Genomic DNA, 20961 nt, shown 5'->3' on the forward strand with positions numbered 1-20961 from the left:
GCCAATAGAGACCCAGCACATTCTATTAATTAAAATACTTAATTAATTCACCTGGATATTGTTTTAATCAATTCACTTTCGCAATTTATTGGGGTATATCGAAGTGTGAGACATCTTGTTGTAATTAAAAGCTTTAGATTAGGAACGGGTTATCTATGGTTTGCGATCCTATTATACAGTCTAAGATGTTTTAATGACCAAAAAGTTTCACCATTTGCCGATAGGCATTTTTTTTCTACATTTTCTTTACTAAGTTATCTTAATGAAACAAGGTTTTACGATAAGGAAAATACTAATAATATCTTAAGTCTGCTTTTATAATGGATTTTTCCGAAATTTCTTCTTGGAATTTCCGTTTGGTTTCCCCAAGTGTTGACACTTTCGTAACGGTTTACTTTCTTTGTTGCAGCATGCTCCGCGCCCTAGACCTGGGCGGTGGTGAGCGGTCCCTGGAGCGCAAGCCGGAGCTGCGCTCGCCGAGCACGGCGCCCTCCCTCAGAGACAACTCCGTCGAGCGCGAGCGCAGCGCAGAGCGGAGAGACACAGGTACGTCACTAGTTGTTCTGCAACTACTGGACTTAGTGGAAGTGAAGAGATAAAACAAGTACTCTTGCTCTCAGTTCACTCAGTCTGGTAGCGTAGTAGTCCGAGCTGAGAATGCGGCCCGAAACATGACGTCACTCCATTGAATGACGATAATCTCTGTCTCCACCATGACGTCACCTCGGGCCGGATGCTTCGCCCGTGTAGTCGTCGTCAACCGACCCTTGGATATCGATCGCGACATGTGCACGTTCGATGTTTCAAACCTTGTGTATGTCCGTAGCTAGTTCGTGTTCGCTTCACTTTTCTGTCCGCATAAAAAAAACCACAACAATTCGCAAAAAAACGCGCGGAGTACGAGGAATATCCAGTTCCCACCACCTCAGCCATGCCGCTCACGGACGCGCGTAATCGTTTCAAACTTAGGCTTTAGAATTCGGAGCATGCCATGATGCCGACATGAGAGACGCCGCGCGCGCATTAAACATTCGTACGTCGTTGCCGAATGATTGCGACGCTTACGAGCGTGCGTGCTAGCCTGGACCCCTCCCGCGCCCCCTCCGCCGGCCCCGCCCTCCCCTCCTCGTGTTCCCGCGTAACCGTGCTCTCACCGCAGGTGGCGAGGAGTGGCCCAGCACGCCGCCGCCGCTCAACAACAACACCACGCACCACAACAACAACGGGCCCACGCCGCTGCCGCTGCCGCCGCCGAGCCCCTTCCGCTTCGAGGAGCACCGCACGTACAGGTTCGCGGAGGACATGGGCCCGCTGCCGCCCGGCGCGCTGGTCGGCCGCCTCGGCGACTCCCTCATCCCCAAGGGCGACCCCATGGAGGCGCGGCTGCAGGAGATGCTGCGCTACAACATCGACAAATACGCGAACACCAACCTGGACACACTGCACATCAGCCGGAGGGTCCGCGAGCTGCTGTCTGTGCACAACATCGGACAGAGACTGTTCGCCAAGTACGTGCTGGGGCTGTCGCAAGGCACGGTGTCCGAGCTGCTGTCCAAGCCCAAGCCCTGGGACAAGCTGACGGAGAAGGGCCGCGACTCCTACCGCAAGATGCACGCGTGGGCCTGCGACGAGGCCGCCATCATGCTGCTCAAATCACTGATTCCTAAAAAAGGTACTTTACTATTACACGTTCACGTCTGTCTAGTTGTATGCGGGGTTGTGTTACGTGTCACATTATAACGACTGCCGTCAAGTTGCTACTATCGCGTTTTTCGGATAAGTGCGAATACTCCTGATAAACTGAAAACCTAGTTTGAAAAGCCTACTGTCGTATGGCAAGAAGTAAATCATTGGTATTCGCACTCGCATGTTCAAGCTGAAACGAGCCAAATGTGATCAAAGCAACAATAAATCATGAGCGGCGTACATCACCATTAAGACATATTTGCACTAAACGACAAAATTATCTAATCACATTTGGTGCGTCAAGCTGTGATCATCAATTCCTTTAACACGAATCATCTGAACCGTTTGACACGTCGGTTATCTTGGCTTGTCAAGTTTACCTGACAATACAGCTCATCAATCACGGCAGCACTCGCCTAACGTTTACAAAAGATGTTTACATTCGCCGCGCCAATCACGAAACTGATCAAACGTTGCTCTCTGCCTGATCACCGCGAAACCGTTGGACAATTCAAATTTGGAATATTAATTTTAGGTTTAGAACGCACTCGAAGCTTCTGCATAGTTCCGCACTCTTTTGTTTTTAACACTATTATTTTGATTTTTTTTTGTTTTTTTCCTTTACACCTGTCCTGTAATCCCTTCTCCGAGCTCCTTGTTTCCTTCCGCGTGCGGATGTTTTAGGAACTTCCCAAACGAGAGAGTTATCAACTAAACTATTTTTGATATGATTTAAACTGCCAAAATTACTGTTGTGTCTTTCAGCTTGTCATTCAAGTTCTTGATGTTTACTGTCCATGTTTACGAGCGGCAGCATTATCCAATTTATTTTATAATAGGTGTTTAGTTTATTCGAAGCTACTTATCTCAAAGTAAGTCCATTCGTTACATAAATTTGTAAGGAAATGGAAAAGCGGAGCGGACACGCACTCGGTGCTCACTACGAACTAACCGCACGGCGATAGCGTTCAGCTACAGCATAGCAACTGCAACTGTCAACTCCTGGCTTTGTGTAGTTGCATGGCAAAGTTTAACATTATACGGTACACTATGTACTCTACCTGTAGAAAGATTTAACATTACTTAGAACTACTAATAAAAATACTAATACATTCGTGACAGAATAAAGACTAACATTCCAATTTCCATCTCCAAAAACGTGTCGACTTCAACAAGTATAAAACAGATACGTAATACGGACGGTACAGAATTCCGAATTAAAAAGAACGTACTCATTGTAAGGCTGTGTACACATTAACGACAATGCACGACAATGTATAAATCTGCGAAAACAATGGACTCTTGTGTATTAGCCTTTGTCCCCATCGATAGGGATGAGCTCAAATAGATTGAATTTCAGATAATTCCCGGAAAGGTTACGGTTTTCTTATTTCGCTGCGATGATATGCGGTTTTCGTTTTCCTATTTCGGTTATTGCTGATTGGTGTTTTGGCTGCGTTTATGGGGTTATTATGCAAGATTTAGGATGCATTTCCCCTTTTTACCGGATCCCATTTGTTCCGTGCTCGCAAAAAATTCTCGAAGAGGATTTTCTGTCGCATTAATCGTATCAATTGTTTTTTTCTTTGCGATTTGAACGTATTACACTTTTGTATTCAGTTTCGTACTTTAAATTTTCGCTCATCAGTTACTGCAACTTACTTTTGTCAAATCTTTTCTTAATTTCCACACTTTTGCCTTTCATTACTTGAACCGTAAAGTGGTCTTGATATAAATGTTAAAAATCGTTTCATTCATCAATAAATGATGTAATGTGGTCCGTGCACCGTAATGGGCGGTAATACCGGCTCGTTGGTCACGCCACGTTCGCAATCAATCCGCGACTCGTGGGAAGATGGTGCGATGGGTTCTTACTGCTGCCCATTATCAGTAGTCTAACTTGTGTCATTATGACGTTATGTTGACAGCCGTGACGTTAAATTAATGAAAACTCCTTAGTCAAATCTTGTGGAACAACGAGTCGAACTTTGATTTAGTTGAAATTTTGTGAAAAAAGCTTTTAAAAATGGGAAAAGTTTCCAATATCAGTTTGATTTTTCTCATGTTTCGTATTAATTGGTCATCTAAGGCAGTTGGTTTTAACGACATAGATATTTTTGGTACAGCCATGTTTTGGACATCCATTGACGTTTTTCTAGTAAATGGTGAATCACGTAATGTTTTCGTTTGCTAGCTATTTATATTTCATACTGTTTGTCCGTCGCCATGCCCTAGAAAGCGTATAAGTACATCAGTTACATAAGTGGTGAGTAGGAGCGTATCATTTCGCGTATTATGGGTGTCGGCCATTTCCCAGTTCTCACGATACACATGCATAATGTCCGTCTGTCCGTCCGTTGCGAAACAATTGTTGTTCGACTTTCACACGCGACAATACAGGGTGTTGACTAGGAGTCGTCTACAGAGAGCTGAAGTTTCGGAGAAAAATTAGGAAGAAAATCAAAAATAGTGAAGTAATAAAATACATTTTAAAAATTGATTCAATCGTTCAGTTGTTACATTCTAGTATTAACAATCTTGATTATGTTGTACATCATAATTTTAATGTAAATAAATGCATACATATCTACGCTCAATTTAATCACGTTTTAATGCTCAACACCGAGAAAATGCCTCCACATATTCTAGTAATATCATCGAAAAAACTCTCAATTAATTAGTTATCCAGCTTGCATCAGTAGTTAGTCAGTTATACTCGCTTTTACATACACTTACTCAGAACTCGAACGTACATAAAAATAATTGGATAAACGACGCACGCGCCGCAACAATGGCGGATCAATTAAAACCGGCAACAATAACTTCCCGCCCTACGAATAGTGATGAAAAACCGTAAAACGCCGTAAAACCGTACTTATCTGGAATAGCAATAAATCATCAATATTTTTGCACTATTGTCTATGGCTTTTGGAGCAGTGATAATGGACCGAAGTTTAATAACGGAAATAAATTATATTAATGTTCAATCAGAGGCGTACTTACGGTAATGACCAATGGACGTTTTTGCTGAGGGTCTTTATTTCTTGGCCAGTCCATCATAAACTTTCCTATAACATTCTTTAATTGGACATTTTATGTCGGGACATAAATCAACTGGGTTTCATATTTATTATATTATTGATCAGATAACCACATGAAGTATATAATGCTTTACAACTTTGCTATTAATCATTATTTTAGCGGATTACTGTACAATTAATTCTGAATAAAATGCATAACATAATATTTAGACTAACAGAACAGACGGTAACACGGTATTACAGGTAACTAGTGTTGTACAAATTTTACGGTTTCATTCTAGTAGGTAAATGTCGTGACTGAATTCAATTTTCGTTTCGCGAACAGAACAAATAAATCGGTAAACTATCGTCGTATATCGAGTTAACACGAGACAATAATATTATTTTATTTTTCACGGCCACTAAACTTCGATGTTGGCAACATTATTTATTCATATAATCCTTCATTCCAATTAAGTTTTATAATGGTGGTCGTAATTATTGCTCTTATTACTTGTACGGTTCAGTGACGAAATAAACTAGCAGACGTCTCGTTAACGATCACTAAAATCGATTTAAAAGCTTATTGGTTGGGATCTGTATCATGTTTCATAGACAGTAAATCAACACGCTGCAGTTTCACGTCATTAAATCAATGCACGCTATACAGTTTTTTCAACTCATTAAGACGTTAAACTTCAACACTTAAACCATGGATATCTGTGAATTATTAAAAAATATAAATATAGGGAATTTTCAATTTCACAAAAGTTCCAACTTTGCTAATATGCGAACAAAAAACCGTAACTCAAACAACCGATAACATGCGACACTAATTAACCCGTCCCTCTTAATGTCAAAAATCAAGAGCACCAACATTCCGAAAAGGCATTTGAAAATAGACCACAACTTAATGTTCGGATACACGCAGAGAATTTCGACAGCCCACCAATATTTAGACGAAGTTCGGCTCTCAAAAGCGTTTCAAGCGTAGCGTGAAAATCTATTTTCAATGGGCACTATCGGCCGGCACAGGACACCCGCCAAAGGCTTTATGCCCGAAGTTAAGCGTCCTCGATGCTCCTACACTGTAAACTCCCCTTGTAGAGCTCTTAGTTTAACGCTAAGCAAATTTTAATATTCAATTGTGCTTTTGCATGTTCGGGATTTGTTTTACAATAGTCATTCTAAAAGTTTTTCAAGTAGTTTGGATTTACTTTTGTCGTAACCCATCCGGGAATTGTTAGAATCACCTAAATTTAGATTAATCGATGATCAAACAAATAAGTAGATTCAATTCGTATGTTTAAAATTGTTGGTAGTCAGGCGTGTATTGTGTTGTCTGAAGTTAAGTCATTACACGCCTACATCTTACCCAATAACCATTAAGCTGAAATCTGAACTTTCCTCTCATACAAACGTATCGCTAATAAGTTATCGATGTAGCACGTGCGGCCCGCACGGGGGGCTGTCAAAGGCGTTTAAAACTGAACGGAGTTGGGAACTCGGCAAGTGTATTAGCCGCGCGGCTAATGCGCTCGGACAGCGCATCGAGCGCGCACTGACACTACTCGCCGGTCGCCGCGTCTTCCAGAGACAAACTTTACACCGAACACTTCTCACAATTTGAATAACTTCTATTTTTAAACTGAATTTACCGTTCCAAAAGTTTGAATTAAATACTCTTTCGATTGGAATTCTGCAATGACAGATAAAATATTAAAAAGAAGTTAATTTTTCCTGCCTGCCAGTTTGTCATTTTGCCAAGTTTTGTTTGAGATTTCTTAATATATTTCAAGTTTTATTCGATAGTAATTCGTACAGCAACAAATAACAAAAAAGATTAGTCAAAATGTCACAATAATAACCGTTTTCCTGTACAGAGATAAATAATGTACAAAATTGATGGGATTGCTATAAAACGGTATGTGCTGACAGATTACTGTGAATATTATTTGACAATTAGACAGATAACTAATTGATAAAGTAGCGCTTAGCAAATGATGTGCCCTGTATTATATTTCATCGTAGGAAACTATTAGAAGGGCAAATCGATTGCTCTATAACATATCATGAGAGGGGGCGTAGCAGCCGAAAGTAGCGAACGATACCATAACACATAAATCATAAACTTTGAAACATGAAAATTCGTGTTGATAATCACATAATAATTACCGACCCGATAAAACCCTCCGGGAATCGAATGCGGATCAAAAGGGATTGGCTGATAATGAGAATAAAATTGGCGACATACTTGTTCATAAATATCAATTTAAATTTAAACTTCTTCTTGTTTATTTTAGTTTCGATAAATCGGTTTATTAGCGTTCTACCAAACAAAGAACGACTCGAGACAGACACGATATGGTAGCGCCATCTCGTAGCGAGTGGCGAAACTAAAACATGTGTTAACTAAGAAAACTACTGGCTTTAGCGCTCATAACACATATTAAGCCAAATGCTTCTTACAAACACTTATGAAATTACGATGACTGAGACTAACATTTAATTTACGACGCAATTATCGCTAAAGTATTACTACAAAGGACATTTCCAGCAAAAACTTTTGCGACGGCCACTTAGAAAGCACCTTTGAAAAACTAAATGCTCGTTTAAGAGCGTTTAAGCAGAAATAACTCGGAAAAAAGGATGATGGAAAAAAAGCGTGGAATGCACGCAACAATGTGTACGTAACGCCATCTGTTGCCGAGTAGCGTAAAGCTAGCGTAGAGGTCAAGAAATTATTTCGCGAAGAATGCCCGTCGTTCCGCGGCCGCTTTGATGGCTTCCGACGAAGCAATCAGACCTCTTTACGGGCATATTTATGATTATAATACCGTGTCTCATTATATACTTTATGATTTTATACCTAAACGACTGTCCACGATAATAATACCTAAGTAATTGTTACGGCTGAACGCGTAAACGACTTGACAGCCGACGCTAATGTCTAGCTGTCTTTGTCTAACATCGGAACCAATTGTACAGAATACTCATAATACCAGACATATACTTAATAGGCGAGCTGTTCTTTTATCATAATTAATTACATTATACAGGCAAAGTTCCTTTTTATATCAAACAAATATTATTTCGTTAGTTAATTGTTTAATTATACCTCATAATTGTTATAATTAGAAATTCAATTACGGAATAAACATTCTTTAAATTTGTATGAAAAAGTCTTTATGTGAATATCTGAAATCATAATTATTATTTCATTGGCTGCGTAATCAGATTAAAAAAACTGATGACATTTTTGACATTACCTCAAAACACATCCAAAGTACCTACATAATTAAGAGCAGACTAAGGGAAAATGTCATGCAGCCAGTAATGTCAAAATGTGCACATAAATCCATAAATAGAAAGTATTTAGTAGAAATTGTCGAAACTATTAAAATCCAACGCAAGTACATTCAAACACTTCACACAATTTACTCGTATAATGCGGTCTTCATAGTCCTTAACACAATTAGCTTTTAATAGCCGAACTAAAATAAGATGGCGCTAAATTATTGCAATCAAGAGCTCTTGTTGTATAGCGTTCCGTTGCAATAATTCTGTTGCGTTTTACATCTGAACAGACAAATATATTTTAATGTATATCAGTTGACAAACGGGAATTAACGTGAGATATATTGGGGATAACTATTTTCATCTAGTGATGTTACAAAGGCGTTTTACAAGAGCTTATTATATCGCCTGTCATAATGTTTGTGGAAATTAATTGATAGGATCCATTCGAACACGTGACTTTATTCAGTCGCTGTTTATTGATACACAGTGTTCATTAAACATCAGGCTATTAGTTAAACGAAGGCGCCATATATAGTTTATAGTAATGTTGGTGTTGAGACGAATTTGTCGTAGTATTTCCAAAGTATCTGATATACTATACATACAAATTGTTGCTAGCGAAGATTGGTGATCTCATTACTCACATCAAGCATAAAAAAGAGTTAAAAAAATCTATACAGATTATCCAAAAAAAAGGGTCTTAATTCGCCAACAAAACATTAAAAAAGGGCATTCTCGTTCGTCAAGCAAGCTACCGAAGCGCGGGTAATTATTTTAATAAAGCCGCGGTCTCACCGGCGGTCGTAAACACGTCGCGCGACCGTCGCTACGTCAACGCCCACCGTTCACTTTCAAACATTTCGATTTTCGCGCAAATGTGATCGAGAATGCACCCGAAGCCGTTGTTGTTCGAAAATAATGATGCGGTCGGCCTGGATTGATGAGTGAGCGCGAACCGACGCCTGCATCTTTGTTCACCGTTTGATCGATCTTTACAATGTTGAGCGTATTTATCGTTTCAGTTCTTAACGCTGACTTATGCCCAGATTCTTGTACTTTGTCCAAGTTATTCCATTGCATCAGATCACCTGAGTTTCAGAAGATAGTGGAGTAGATTTAACTCTTCCGCATAACAGACTAGTTAAGACAGCAAACACAATATATTGCAGCTCAACAGCGTTATTACAACAACCCTCAAGTTAGTAAATTTCAGTAGAAATCATACAAGCGTTTTCCAGAAATATCAAAACCGTTGCTCGCCAAATCGCGGGCGCCATCTTGTTCACCGCTTTCTTAACAGTTTAATAGGAAATTAAGTGCATCCTGACGTATTATTCGTCGTAATTAATTACACACGTTTCCTTAGCATACCCCAGTTATATATCAGGGATCTGTCTCACAAGATGGGTTGTTTAAACTGTCAGTTCGGACGCGATTTGTGACCGACCATTTTACATCTTTGCTCCCCGTCTTGCATAATTAGTAAGGATTAATGTGCAGCTATGAATGACTCGTCATTGTGCCGCGAAATAGTTTTAATCCAACACACTCGCAAATTAAATCAAGCTCTAGATTTATCTATATAAGCCGCGCGATTTATGATCGTGTGCCATAAAAATATTTCCAGATATTAAAAAAATGTGGCTGTATTCTTGAAATGTCATTTTGACAGATCTCCTGTCAAACTAAAGCGATTTGGTGTGTAGTGAAAAGTTTCCGAGAGGATTGCCAAGATCACATTATGAACTTTTGTCTCTTACCTATTTTTAATGCACCGTGTTTCCGCTCTCGCGATGCCAAACGTTTTTACTGCAAAACTGTCAGATTATTTGAGGTGTGCTTATTCCTGGAAGTTGTGACTAAGGTCGTTCATGTCACATTATATTTTCCCCGCGTCATTACAACGATCGTTTGCTCCATAAGACGTGATAAACATGGGATTGCTTCTATATGACGGTGTTCAGGTTTCAATCGTCAGTTACTAAAATCGTGGCCGCTGTACCGTGACAATGTTTTGTAAGCGGTAGAATTTCCACAAATCTTCTATAGTTATGGGGTATAGAGTTGCCATCGATCTTTTTTTTTCAATTTTCACGCAACAAAAGCCCTCTCTGGTTAGCGCGTGTTTGCGTGCCGCGGCGCAATCAATCGCCGCTACAATCAATAAAACAACTGTGCGAAATCAATGCATTAATACCTGCCATTATTGCGGTACACGTGAAAAATCGTTAGTTTTGTCACGGCATGTTGTTTTTTGTTTCATATCATTTATACAGAACACACGCTGCCCACTTTTGAAGATGGCGGCAAATTATTTAAATTAGCTTCCATTATTTGATCATCAATCGCGTATGTTTAAAATTCGAACAGCATTAAATTTGTCATCAATCATTCAGAACAATGGGATTGAGACGTATTTTTAGACAACCAAGTTCAATGAAACAAAATTTTACTTCATATTGAAAAAACTTGCTATATACCTAAAATAATATCTGTAAACAAAGACACGGCACAGACCTTAAAATCAATTAAAAACGGCACATGAAGCGGCAGACGCGATCGGCACTAACCGCGTTACTCCGCCTGTAGTTAACGAAAATTCGGTTATTTCGTTAAAAAACTTCGCTACGCTATCGTTAAAAGTTATACAGATAAGCTCCGGGGAGACGCCAGGGTGTGCAGTCTGCAGTTTTTGTGCTGTCATCTCACTGTACACAGCAAATGGGATGAGAGAGGTACCTAGCTACGTCTGTCTAGGTTTGTGCTGAAAACTACTGAACTAGACGCACGGAGACCGCGCCGACTGGAAACTTTCAGCTGCGCGTCACAATTTGTGACGGGAAAGCTTTTAAGATAACATCGGAGACCTTTTTATGCAATCGAATAGGCTGATATGGAAATCGCGGCCATAAAGTATGATAAGAAAACGACCTTCTGATTTATGGTATTCTTTATTGTCTTTGGAGCTGAATTTCATTTGGTACTCTGCTTTCATGTTGTGACTATGGCAAGCAGTGTACTGTCTCGTCTACCTATAGCCCCGTCCCTCGGCGTAGCTGGCAAAATTGATTATTGAATCTAGTTACAAACTAGAGTGTACCGAGCTTTTTACTCGCCGGGGAATATGAGCTAGCACCGGCGTTTTATTTTATACACCCACGTAAATATGTAAACACTAGAGCTTCACGATTCAAGACATTAATACATAGTCTGCTATAAACACTGTTATAAATAATCCGAGGAATTTATCAGTGATGAACACAAAGGAAAATTCTAGGTACAGAAAGTATGTATAGTCGTATAGAAAAGAGCAGTATATATTAAGCAGCTAAAATTACGACTGTTGACAAAACGCAGGGGTCATTCAAACGAATTGATCTATAAAAATGATTTAAATACTCAGCGCTGTTATTTCTTCCTAAACTAATAATATTTTAAAATTTTACTACAGAGAGGTAAATCATATTAATATTCCAGTATGTTGGCGTACGACACATTTTACTACTTTATAATAAAAACGAGCCCTCAACTACAACTATAATAGTTATAACGAAAGCGTGTCATTTACGCGCTTGTGTCGTCATCCGCTCTGTTTAACTGTCAGCCAATCAAATGCACGCAATTTGTAATTCGGTAATTTTCGGCTCAATCAACGAACGTGATTTCCCATTACGCTGAACCGCGCTCACCGAAATGTAAGCGGGTCGCATGTTTGTACTTCGTACACTGGTGTAGGTACCCACAAAGCCTCTTAAACATCCTTGTTAGATTTCTCGGGCGTCCCGCTCACATACAAATCATTCCTAGAATTGTCTAACTCGTCCTTATCTTAATTTCATGAGCTCGCTTCCTCGGCACGTACCGTGTGTGTGGCTCTCGTCAAATGCACAGGACCATTCTGTTTCTCTCTCGTGTGGAATCAATTGTGGTCGGTGCCCCCGTCGCGGCAGATTGCCATCTAGCACGCGATCCCGATCACCCGACCCTACGCACGCGACGTCGAACAAAAGAAACTTACCAATCGAAAATTATATCATTCCACAGTTTTACCTCTTCATTTTCGATGTTATCGCGTTCTACGCAGCGCCAGATTTATTATGTGTCGTTATCGAACATTCCGAGGTTTGGGGGCGCCATATTCTAATACCTCCCGGCGCATGCGATACCATTTCTATGTTGCACCACTTAGCACCTAATTTTAACTCAGATGCCCGCTTATGCAACTATTTCTTTTGCATATAATTAACAATTCAAATGCGGTATTTTTTTTCGTGCTCTGCAACACTTTCGAGCGGCCCTGACGTCCGCCGCCGACGACGACTCGAATGCAAATGAGCATCGATCGCCCGCGTGACGTATAGAGCGCGCACTTCTCACCCCTTTCTTGCGACTACCCGCCAACTTGATTTACAATCCCGGATACGAGTTCCCCGTTCGAATCCAACCTATACGGTTAAATTACGAACGTTACTTTTTTCACTATGTCACAGTGACACTATAATTTAGGGCACCGCCCCTTTACTTTCCAAAGCCTTTGAATATTCATACGACTATAGCAATCAATAACGGCCACAAAGAAAATAGTTTTCGCGTGCACGCACGCGATATAATGTCGCATAAACAAATAATTTCTTCGTTTTTATTGTTATCCTTGAATTATATTATTGCCACTCGAATTTACACGGCGCCTTTCCCGCCATCGGTCAGAAGCGATCAAACGGCGACCGATAAATTTTAAACTTCCGTGACTGGACGACGTTAATTGAGCGCGCGTTTTTTAAAAATATCCATCAAAAATGCACATCTTAATGGCCCACAATAAAAACTGATATCGTTACATTCTTTATAGTCTACGAGATAAGAAAGGCGAACGAAACTAGATCAATAAAAATGTAAGTTTGTAATATTTAGGTGAAGCAGTGGCCTGCGGGCCCGAGCGCACCGCCATGTTGACGACTTTGACGTGTGGCCATACAAGATGGCGCGACCCGAGTTGCGTCACTTCTCTGTGGAAATAACCTCAGTTTTTTGACAATATTTCGAAGCACGTCGCAGTAATTGCCCGCGAGCCGTTTACAGAATAACAAAATGTCTGCAACAAGATCAAAGGCATTAATAGACGTGTGTTGAAATTTATCGACGGCCTGTATGTCGAAGGATGAATACATACATACAAATCGCGTCGATTCTTTCGTCTGCGATGTAATATTATCTGCTATATTTGCGAGGCGTTTTATTAAAAGCGCGTGTATTTTTTATAGTTTTTTGTATTTACGTCCGTCCGTTTACCTAGCCAGTACATTAAATTACACAGTTCATAAAAGATATCTGCGTGCCTCACATTCTGATTCGCTACGATATGTCAAGCGGTTCTGAACTTACAAAAGAAAAACCGCGAAGCCCGCCGCGAGGCGAGCCTCGGCTTGGAAATAAACTAAATAATCAGCCGACGACGGCGGACGGGACACGCGTCACATTCTAATTAGGTGTGTTTTGATCGGTACTTATTGACATAACGGGCGTTTTTACAATACTAAACTTAAATTTTGAATATGACTGTGTGGCATATACAATCAATGTCGTATAAATACGATATTACCTCATTCGCGAGTACACACGCCTCACGCACGCTGCTGATCACTGAATACATTTATACCATTGCTTGAAAACTTGTCGCACCTCGTTTGTTCGAATTACAAATGCGACAGATCATGAGATCCGATTTAAAATTGGAACGTTACCGTGATTATTACAAATTCGTGTTGCCGTACTTAGAATTATATTTAAGTACCAATTTACCCCAACATTAAGAAAATAATTAATTTCTATACGAGTCACGTATATAGAGTTATTGTCTAACATTATGGACACACGAGATCATAATCTGGAATATATTTTTAAATATTTGTATCACGTTCGCTCAGTCATAAGTCGTTAAGTTCGTGAACGGTTGGTTTCACAAAAAAATATTGTCTATAGAAGGACATAACTGCGTTTATTGTGTCTTATAGAACGTGAGAATCACCAGAAAGTGACAACGACAAATGAAATTTTCGAAAGTGAAAACAATAAAGTATTTTAGAATAGAAAAAAGTATTATAATTCTAGTGAAAGTTTAAATAAGGCGTTTCAACTGGCAACATTATTTATGTATTGCTTTTTTTTTACTTCGAGATAGTAATTTATTCTTCTGGTAACACTTATTTATCTCGGTAGAATGATAGTACGTAACTGTCGGCTATTAATACGAATACAATATAAGTTTAATGGCTCCCACAAGACGTACAAACAGTGTGACACTGAGATCTTAATTCATTTTAAACTCTCAATAAATAAAATACACTTAACGTTCCAATAAAAAGCCGAAGCGAGTTTTCGAAGAAAAACAATTGCACCGCAGAGCATTATGCTTTTTATTGTCAAATAATTAGGGATGAACTCGGCGCAACAACAGACCGATCTAAAATAAACGAAATGCAAATACTTGTGCTGTGAGGAAATTAGCGTACATATTGTCGGTTTCAAAATAAAATTTAAGGACGCAATTAAGTCTTTGTGATCCTTGAAAATTAATACGTCAACTCACAAACGATCCGTTTTTGGAGTCGTTAAAATACCGCAAAGCAAATAACATTATCGTTTTTCTTTAAACACTTGACGGATGTGGCCGATTTTTAAGTTGTATCTTAATACAATACGTAGACTGGCACACAATAACACTAGGTATATTTACCTAATGAGATGGCGTCCAATTATTATTATGTTCATAAGATAAAATAAACGAGGGCGCCGCGCTAACATCGCGCGGATTTAACACCAAAAATTCTTTGAACTCGAAATATACGGTAACAAATATTACCCGCAAGAGATCGCAGTATCCGAACATTATGCTCGCACTTTAATTCTATAATCATCTCGGCGAACGTCTAAAACTAATTACGCGAGTTAATTAAACTAATTCCAAGCGTACATCACCATCTAAATAGTCTCGTTTCATTGTGAAGCGGAGACAATATGTTGACAGGATGAATGACCACAGTATGGCGGGCGGGTTTCACGCGTAACTTCACTTGTTTATGAGTGCGCCGGCGCAGTTTTAGGATTACTGGACTTAGGCGATGAGTGCTCGTTTCCATTCAGCGATTATCTTTTAAGCGCTATGCATCGCTTTATAGTTTAAATGAAGCGCCTAATTTCAATTGTACCAAATATAACTTGCGTATTTATTACTTGGCAGCAGTTAAAGCTACTAACACGGATGTGTGCCGCCCTGCGCGTGTGTGCGCACGGAACAATTTAGCGGCAATTAAAATTGTTCGTGTGCGGATTCGAATGCAAAACGATGGCCATATATTATGCAAAAATACATTTGTTTTCAGGGAATAATTAACATCACTTGCATTATATGTATATTTTCTGGCCTCATTTCATGATCACCAAAAGGCTGAAATAAGTTACGACCTATTCTTATTTAGATGACAATATATTAACAGTGTATTTGTTTTGTTTGTAGTTGGGACCAAGGATGGCACGGGCTCGGTGTACGGCCGGCCAGAAGGCGAGGGTGACGATAGGCTCGCGCACGCCATCATGAACGAGGCGCATCTCATGAAGACGCCCATCGGACCGCCCAACAACGACGACTCCAGGAGCTGCGAGGACTCCAGCTCGCCCAGGACTCAGTGCCCTTCACCGTTCTCCAATAAGGTAGGATATCAGACGCATACTTCTATGTTCTCAGTGACAAATAAAGGGAGTATTTTGTTGTACTTGATTTATTGAAGCAACTGTTTTGTTGTACTGTCGCATGTATTCATTAAAAATATTATGTAATTTTCTAGGAATCAAGTCAAAATAGAAGACTTAAGAAGTACGAGAACGATGACATTCCTCAAGAGAAAGTGGCCCGCATATACCAGGAGGAACTTGCCAAAATCATGACGCGAAGAGTGGAGGACATCCGCCGAGAGGGATTCCCTGGGTAAGCTTTACAATTCAATCATAATTATAGTCTAAATATTACAAAACGTGTATTTTAACTAAAAATTAAACGAGAACAGCACATCTAAAACTAACGTATAGCATGTTTCCTCCTTTTTTCAGCGGTGGCATGCCACCACATATGGAGAGACCTCCAGAAGATATCCGCATGGCACTGGAAGCGTACCACAGAGAACTTGCCAAAATCCAGCCGGCTGGCAACATTCCCAACCTGCACAACTTGCCAGGAATGCCGCCATTCCCCAACCTGCTCGCGTTGCAGCAGCAAGCTATGCAGCAAGCTCAGAACCAGCAGATGAACGGCTCCGGAGCGGTCCAAGACCTCTCCCTGCCTAAAGATAAAAACGCCAAAATGAATGGAATGACTGATAGTGATAAGGAAAGGGCAATGGATGCCGAAGAGGCTATTAGACACGCGGGAAGCGCATTCTCGCTCGTAAGGCCCAAACTAGAGCCGGGACAGCAATCGACAGGATCGTCCGCGTCCAGTCCCCTAGGGAACGCGATACTACCGCCAGCAATCACTCCCAATGAGGACTTCAGTAGCTCAGCTGCTGCGAGCCCATTGCAAAGGATGGCGTCGATCACGAATAGTCTCATATCCCAGCCGTCAAACCCCCCTCATCACCCGCCGGTGCAGAGGTCCATGAAAGCAGTTCTTCCACCAATCACACAGCAACAATTTGATCTCTTTAATAACTTGAACACAGAAGATATTGTAAGGAGAGTTAAAGAGGCTCTAAGCCAATATTCGATTAGCCAAAGACTATTCGGTGAATCTGTTCTCGGTCTATCGCAAGGGTCTGTGAGTGATTTGCTCGCGAGACCGAAGCCGTGGCACATGCTGACGCAGAAGGGCCGCGAGCCATTCATCCGCATGAAGATGTTCCTCGAGGATGATAATGCTGTGCACAAACTGGTTGCGTCACAATACAAAATTGCACCGGAGAAACTGATGCGAACCGGAAACTACAGCGGAGCACCTCGTAAGTATCTTATCTTTCTAATAAACCATTCATTTAGTGTTGCCGTCGTTTGAATAGTGGATTAATAGGCTTTTCCTATTTTTGTCTTTACAGCTTGTCCGCCAAACATGAACAAACCGATGCCGCCAACACAAAAGATGATCTCCGATGCGACTTCCTTGCTGAGCAAAATGCAGCAGGAGCAGTTGCTGGGCCCGGGCCACCTCGGTCACCTGGGCCAGCCTACGCCGCTACTGCTGACGCCCCCCGGCTTCCCACCACACCACGCCGTCACGCTGCCGCCGCAGCACCATGACAATAACAACAAGGAGAGGAAGCCGCCACCACCACCACAGCCGCACCACCAACCCCCAGTCATGCGTAATCTACACCAACATATATCACCGAGCGTTTACGAAATGGCCGCCCTCACCCAAGATTTAGACACTCAAACCATTACGACCAAAATCAAGGAAGCGCTTCTAGCAAATAATATTGGGCAGAAAATCTTCGGTGAAGCTGTACTCGGCCTCTCACAGGGTTCTGTTAGCGAATTGCTTTCGAAACCGAAACCCTGGCACATGCTCAGCATCAAGGGTAGAGAACCATTCATTCGTATGCAGCTGTGGTTGAGCGATGCCCACAACATTGATCGCCTGCAAGCTCTGAAAAATGAGAGACGAGAAGCGAGCAAGCGCCGACGATCAAGTGGCCCCGGACAGGATAACTCCTCAGATACATCATCAAATGATACTTCAGAGTTCTATCACTCCAGCTCGCCAGGCCCCACTGCGGGCGCACCTTGTGCCAAGAAGCAGCGGGTACTGTTTTCTGAAGAACAAAAGGAGGCGCTAAGATTAGCATTCGCACTCGATCCTTACCCAAACATGCCAACCATAGAATTTCTTGCCGCGGAGTTGGGTCTATCGTCCCGAACCATCACTAACTGGTTCCACAACCACCGCATGCGCCTAAAACAGCAGGCGCCGCACGGTCTGCCGGCCGAGCCTCCCGCCAGGGACCAGAGCTCCGCGCCTTTCGACCCTGTCCAATTCCGTCTCCTTCTCAACCAGAGACTACTGGAACTACAAAAGGAAAGAATGGGTCTCGCCGGCGTACCTCTGCCGTACCCGCCGTACTTCGCTGCCAACTCTAATTTGGCTGCACTAATAAGTCGAGGCCTCATACCACCTGAAGACCAGGTAAAGGATCAGTCCGGTGGCCTTGACTTGTCAATGCCTTTAAAACGAGAGCCTGACGGTGATGACTTTGAAGACGACGACGTCGAGAGCAATCTTGGCTCCGAGGATTCCCTGGACGACGAATCTAAGACTGAGCCGAAGGCGGCGTCGACGCCGGCTGGCCGCTCCAGCAGACGGAAGCCCGCGGCGCCGCAGTGGGTCAACCCCGACTGGCAGGATGAGAAGCCACGCAACCCTGATGAAGTGATAATCAACGGGGTCTGTGTAATGCGGAGCGACGACTTCCGGAGAGAGTCGGAGGAGACCGTGCGAGTGGAGCCCTCCCCGGTCCCGCGCGAGGGCTCGCCCGCGCCGCGCACGCCCGCCACGCCCGCCACTCCCGCCACGCCCGTCACGCCGCACACGCCGCTCACGCCGCACACGCCGCACACGCCGCGCCCGCCGCACACGCCTGACGACGTCATTCCCGAGGACAAAATCAAGTCCGAGGCCGACGACGGCTGGGAGTACTAAGACTTTAGCGATGCTCGCTCCGAGTGTGATAAAACGGGTCCCGAACTGTAAGGTGTTGACGTACCATATCACGTCCGAACGATTATTTATTGTGTGATAAGTGGTGTCGACCGGGGCGACAGTGAACATGTTACTGAGTAGCTAGTGTTTGTTGTAATTCGATTGTAAGGCCAAAGACTTTGTACATAATACCCTCGTAGCTTGTCGTGACACGCCGGACGCGGGCGCGTCCCCACCGGCACGAGAACAACTTGCGATACAAAAATATGCATTTTGCTTTAATTTTTTAATGTAAACTCGTACCCTGATTAGGTACAAATATCTGAGTATTTTTAAGTTACGGCTTTTAAATTCGATTGTAAATAAATATACCAAATATGTGTCGAATATTGCCCGTGAACCAGACCCTGTATATAAGTAGGTTAGACATTATTTTGTAAGATAACTCAGTTGCTAATACAATTAGGGATAGGGAAGGTTCATTTAATTGTTAATGAAAATTATAAAGTGCAATCAGATGTAAATTTAAGCTATGGTTTAATGAGCCCCAGTTGAAAAGTATTATTATGTTTATTAGAACCGGCGAGGTTTAAAATATTATAATCGGGTTATATAAGTTTAACATTTAAATTATTATCTAATGTTTATTTTATACTATTCTATGTTTTTCTATTGCATTATTTTATAGAACGCCGCGGGACCGCTCAACTTTGTGATGTAACTTGTCAGTTTACCATCGTTTAGCTTTCGTAAACTGTCAAGTCTGTTTCCGTACAATAGCTATATTGTTTGTTTCTTTTCATTTTTATATATTTTTTAGAAAATGTACAAATCAAGACACAAAATAATACGATTAAGCAAGTAATGTATTGCTTATGGTTTATAGTTTTATTTTATTTTAGCAATAAATTTGCTTTTAATCTTATTTTTTTATTTTATTTTTTTCCACCTTTATTTTCCTTTTTTTATTAGGATATAAGTGAAAGAAATGTAAATTTAAAAGGAACCATACTCCTTGCATCACGTTGTACATAATTATTATTCAGTTTAAATGTAAATAACTAAGTAATTGAAATGCCACGTTAGACATAAACTAGGTAAGTAGGAAAATAGTTTAACCCAAAAAAACATACTTCGTAAAAGGGTAAAAATCATGAATAATCGAAATTATTGTCATTCTAAAAGTGTATCGAAATTGTAACGAAATTATGTCAGATAGATTTAGGCCTTCTGGATTCAATAAAAACGAACAGTTTGGATAAATTTCAATTTTACATGAAAATTATGAATTGTCTTAAAATACATCCATTTTTAGAAATACCAACATACATATCGATGTTATATATAAACAATAAGTTAGGTAAGTAATAGTGCGTAATAGTCAATATAAACCTTAGGCTGTTTAACAGTTAAAAGAACAGTTATTTTAACTCTCCGACTCCGTTGTATGAAGTGAAGGACATTTTTTAACTTAATGATTATTGATTTTTAGAGGCATTTCATAGCTTTTGCTTTAAAAGAATAATATACGTATATTATGAATATTATTGTTATTTCATATAGCTGCTTCTAATACTTTTCAATATGCCTTACCCTGAGCCCGTTTTTAATCTGTTGACATCTGACTTAAGAGATCAGGTGAAATACCGTAGATAAATGTTTGCCATGTGACAAAACAAATTATTTTAAAGATTTCATAAGATTTTCATAACACACGATGTGAATTTGTTAGGGATATAAATAAAATCACAAAAGTGATCTTTAGTACACTCATAAATTCATTCTTACTTTATAATAGTGAATGAAACTACTTCCAACGATTTGACCGAGAAAAGTTGATTTTGAGGGTGCTCAAAACATTCGTTCATTGGACCTATAAGTCTGTTAAAAATATTAGAAGCAACTATTTATATATGATACGCCATCTTGTATTTATTGTTACGTTGAGTGTTGCCAGTTTAGTATGTACATAGAAACCCGGTAGTGAATAGATTATTATTATACGTTATATCCATTATAATAATGAATAGTATTAAAAATTATAGCGATAATTATTATTGTTCATATCATAATATTAATTAATAATGATGCTGAAAACCATTGTCTTCTTTCCGAACAATTTCTAAAGTTATTAAAATTAAAAATAAAGAAATTGCTAATCATATTTTGTTTTATTTTAGTATGTGTTAGTAATTAGATGGACAACCAGGAAACTAAGCCTACGATAACCAAGGACTACAGTTACGATCAAACTGTTTTGTATAGTCTACAACA

The 20961-nt window shown here is 40.6% G+C and overlaps 1 protein-coding gene across 9 annotated transcripts in view; it reads left to right on the forward strand.

Annotated features, from left to right (window-relative positions):
• LOC113503083 (homeobox protein cut) overlaps nucleotides 1–19612 on the forward strand; it is a 133022-nt gene extending 113410 nt beyond the window's left edge. For 5 of the 9 annotated variants that reach the window (XM_026884886.1, XM_026884892.1, XM_026884893.1 and 2 more), the window contains 6 exons: nucleotides 410–546; nucleotides 1160–1672; nucleotides 15520–15713; nucleotides 15848–15987; nucleotides 16089–16993; nucleotides 17078–19612. In XM_026884886.1, coding sequence (XP_026740687.1) covers nucleotides 410–546; nucleotides 1160–1672; nucleotides 15520–15713; nucleotides 15848–15987; nucleotides 16089–16993; nucleotides 17078–18687 — 3499 coding nt within the window. In that variant the 3' untranslated portion in view covers nucleotides 18688–19612. The remainder of the gene's footprint in view (nucleotides 1–409; nucleotides 547–1159; nucleotides 1673–15519; nucleotides 15714–15847; nucleotides 15988–16088; nucleotides 16994–17077) is intronic. The other 4 variants (XM_026884888.1, XM_026884887.1, XM_026884890.1 and 1 more) reach the window with 4 other exon arrangements.
• The last annotated feature ends 1349 nt before the right edge of the window (nucleotides 19613–20961 follow it).

The sequence above is a fragment of the Trichoplusia ni genome, chromosome 18 (assembly GCF_003590095.1).
Source record: "Trichoplusia ni isolate ovarian cell line Hi5 chromosome 18, tn1, whole genome shotgun sequence".
In the NCBI taxonomy this organism is placed as follows: Eukaryota; Metazoa; Arthropoda; class Insecta; order Lepidoptera; family Noctuidae; genus Trichoplusia; species Trichoplusia ni.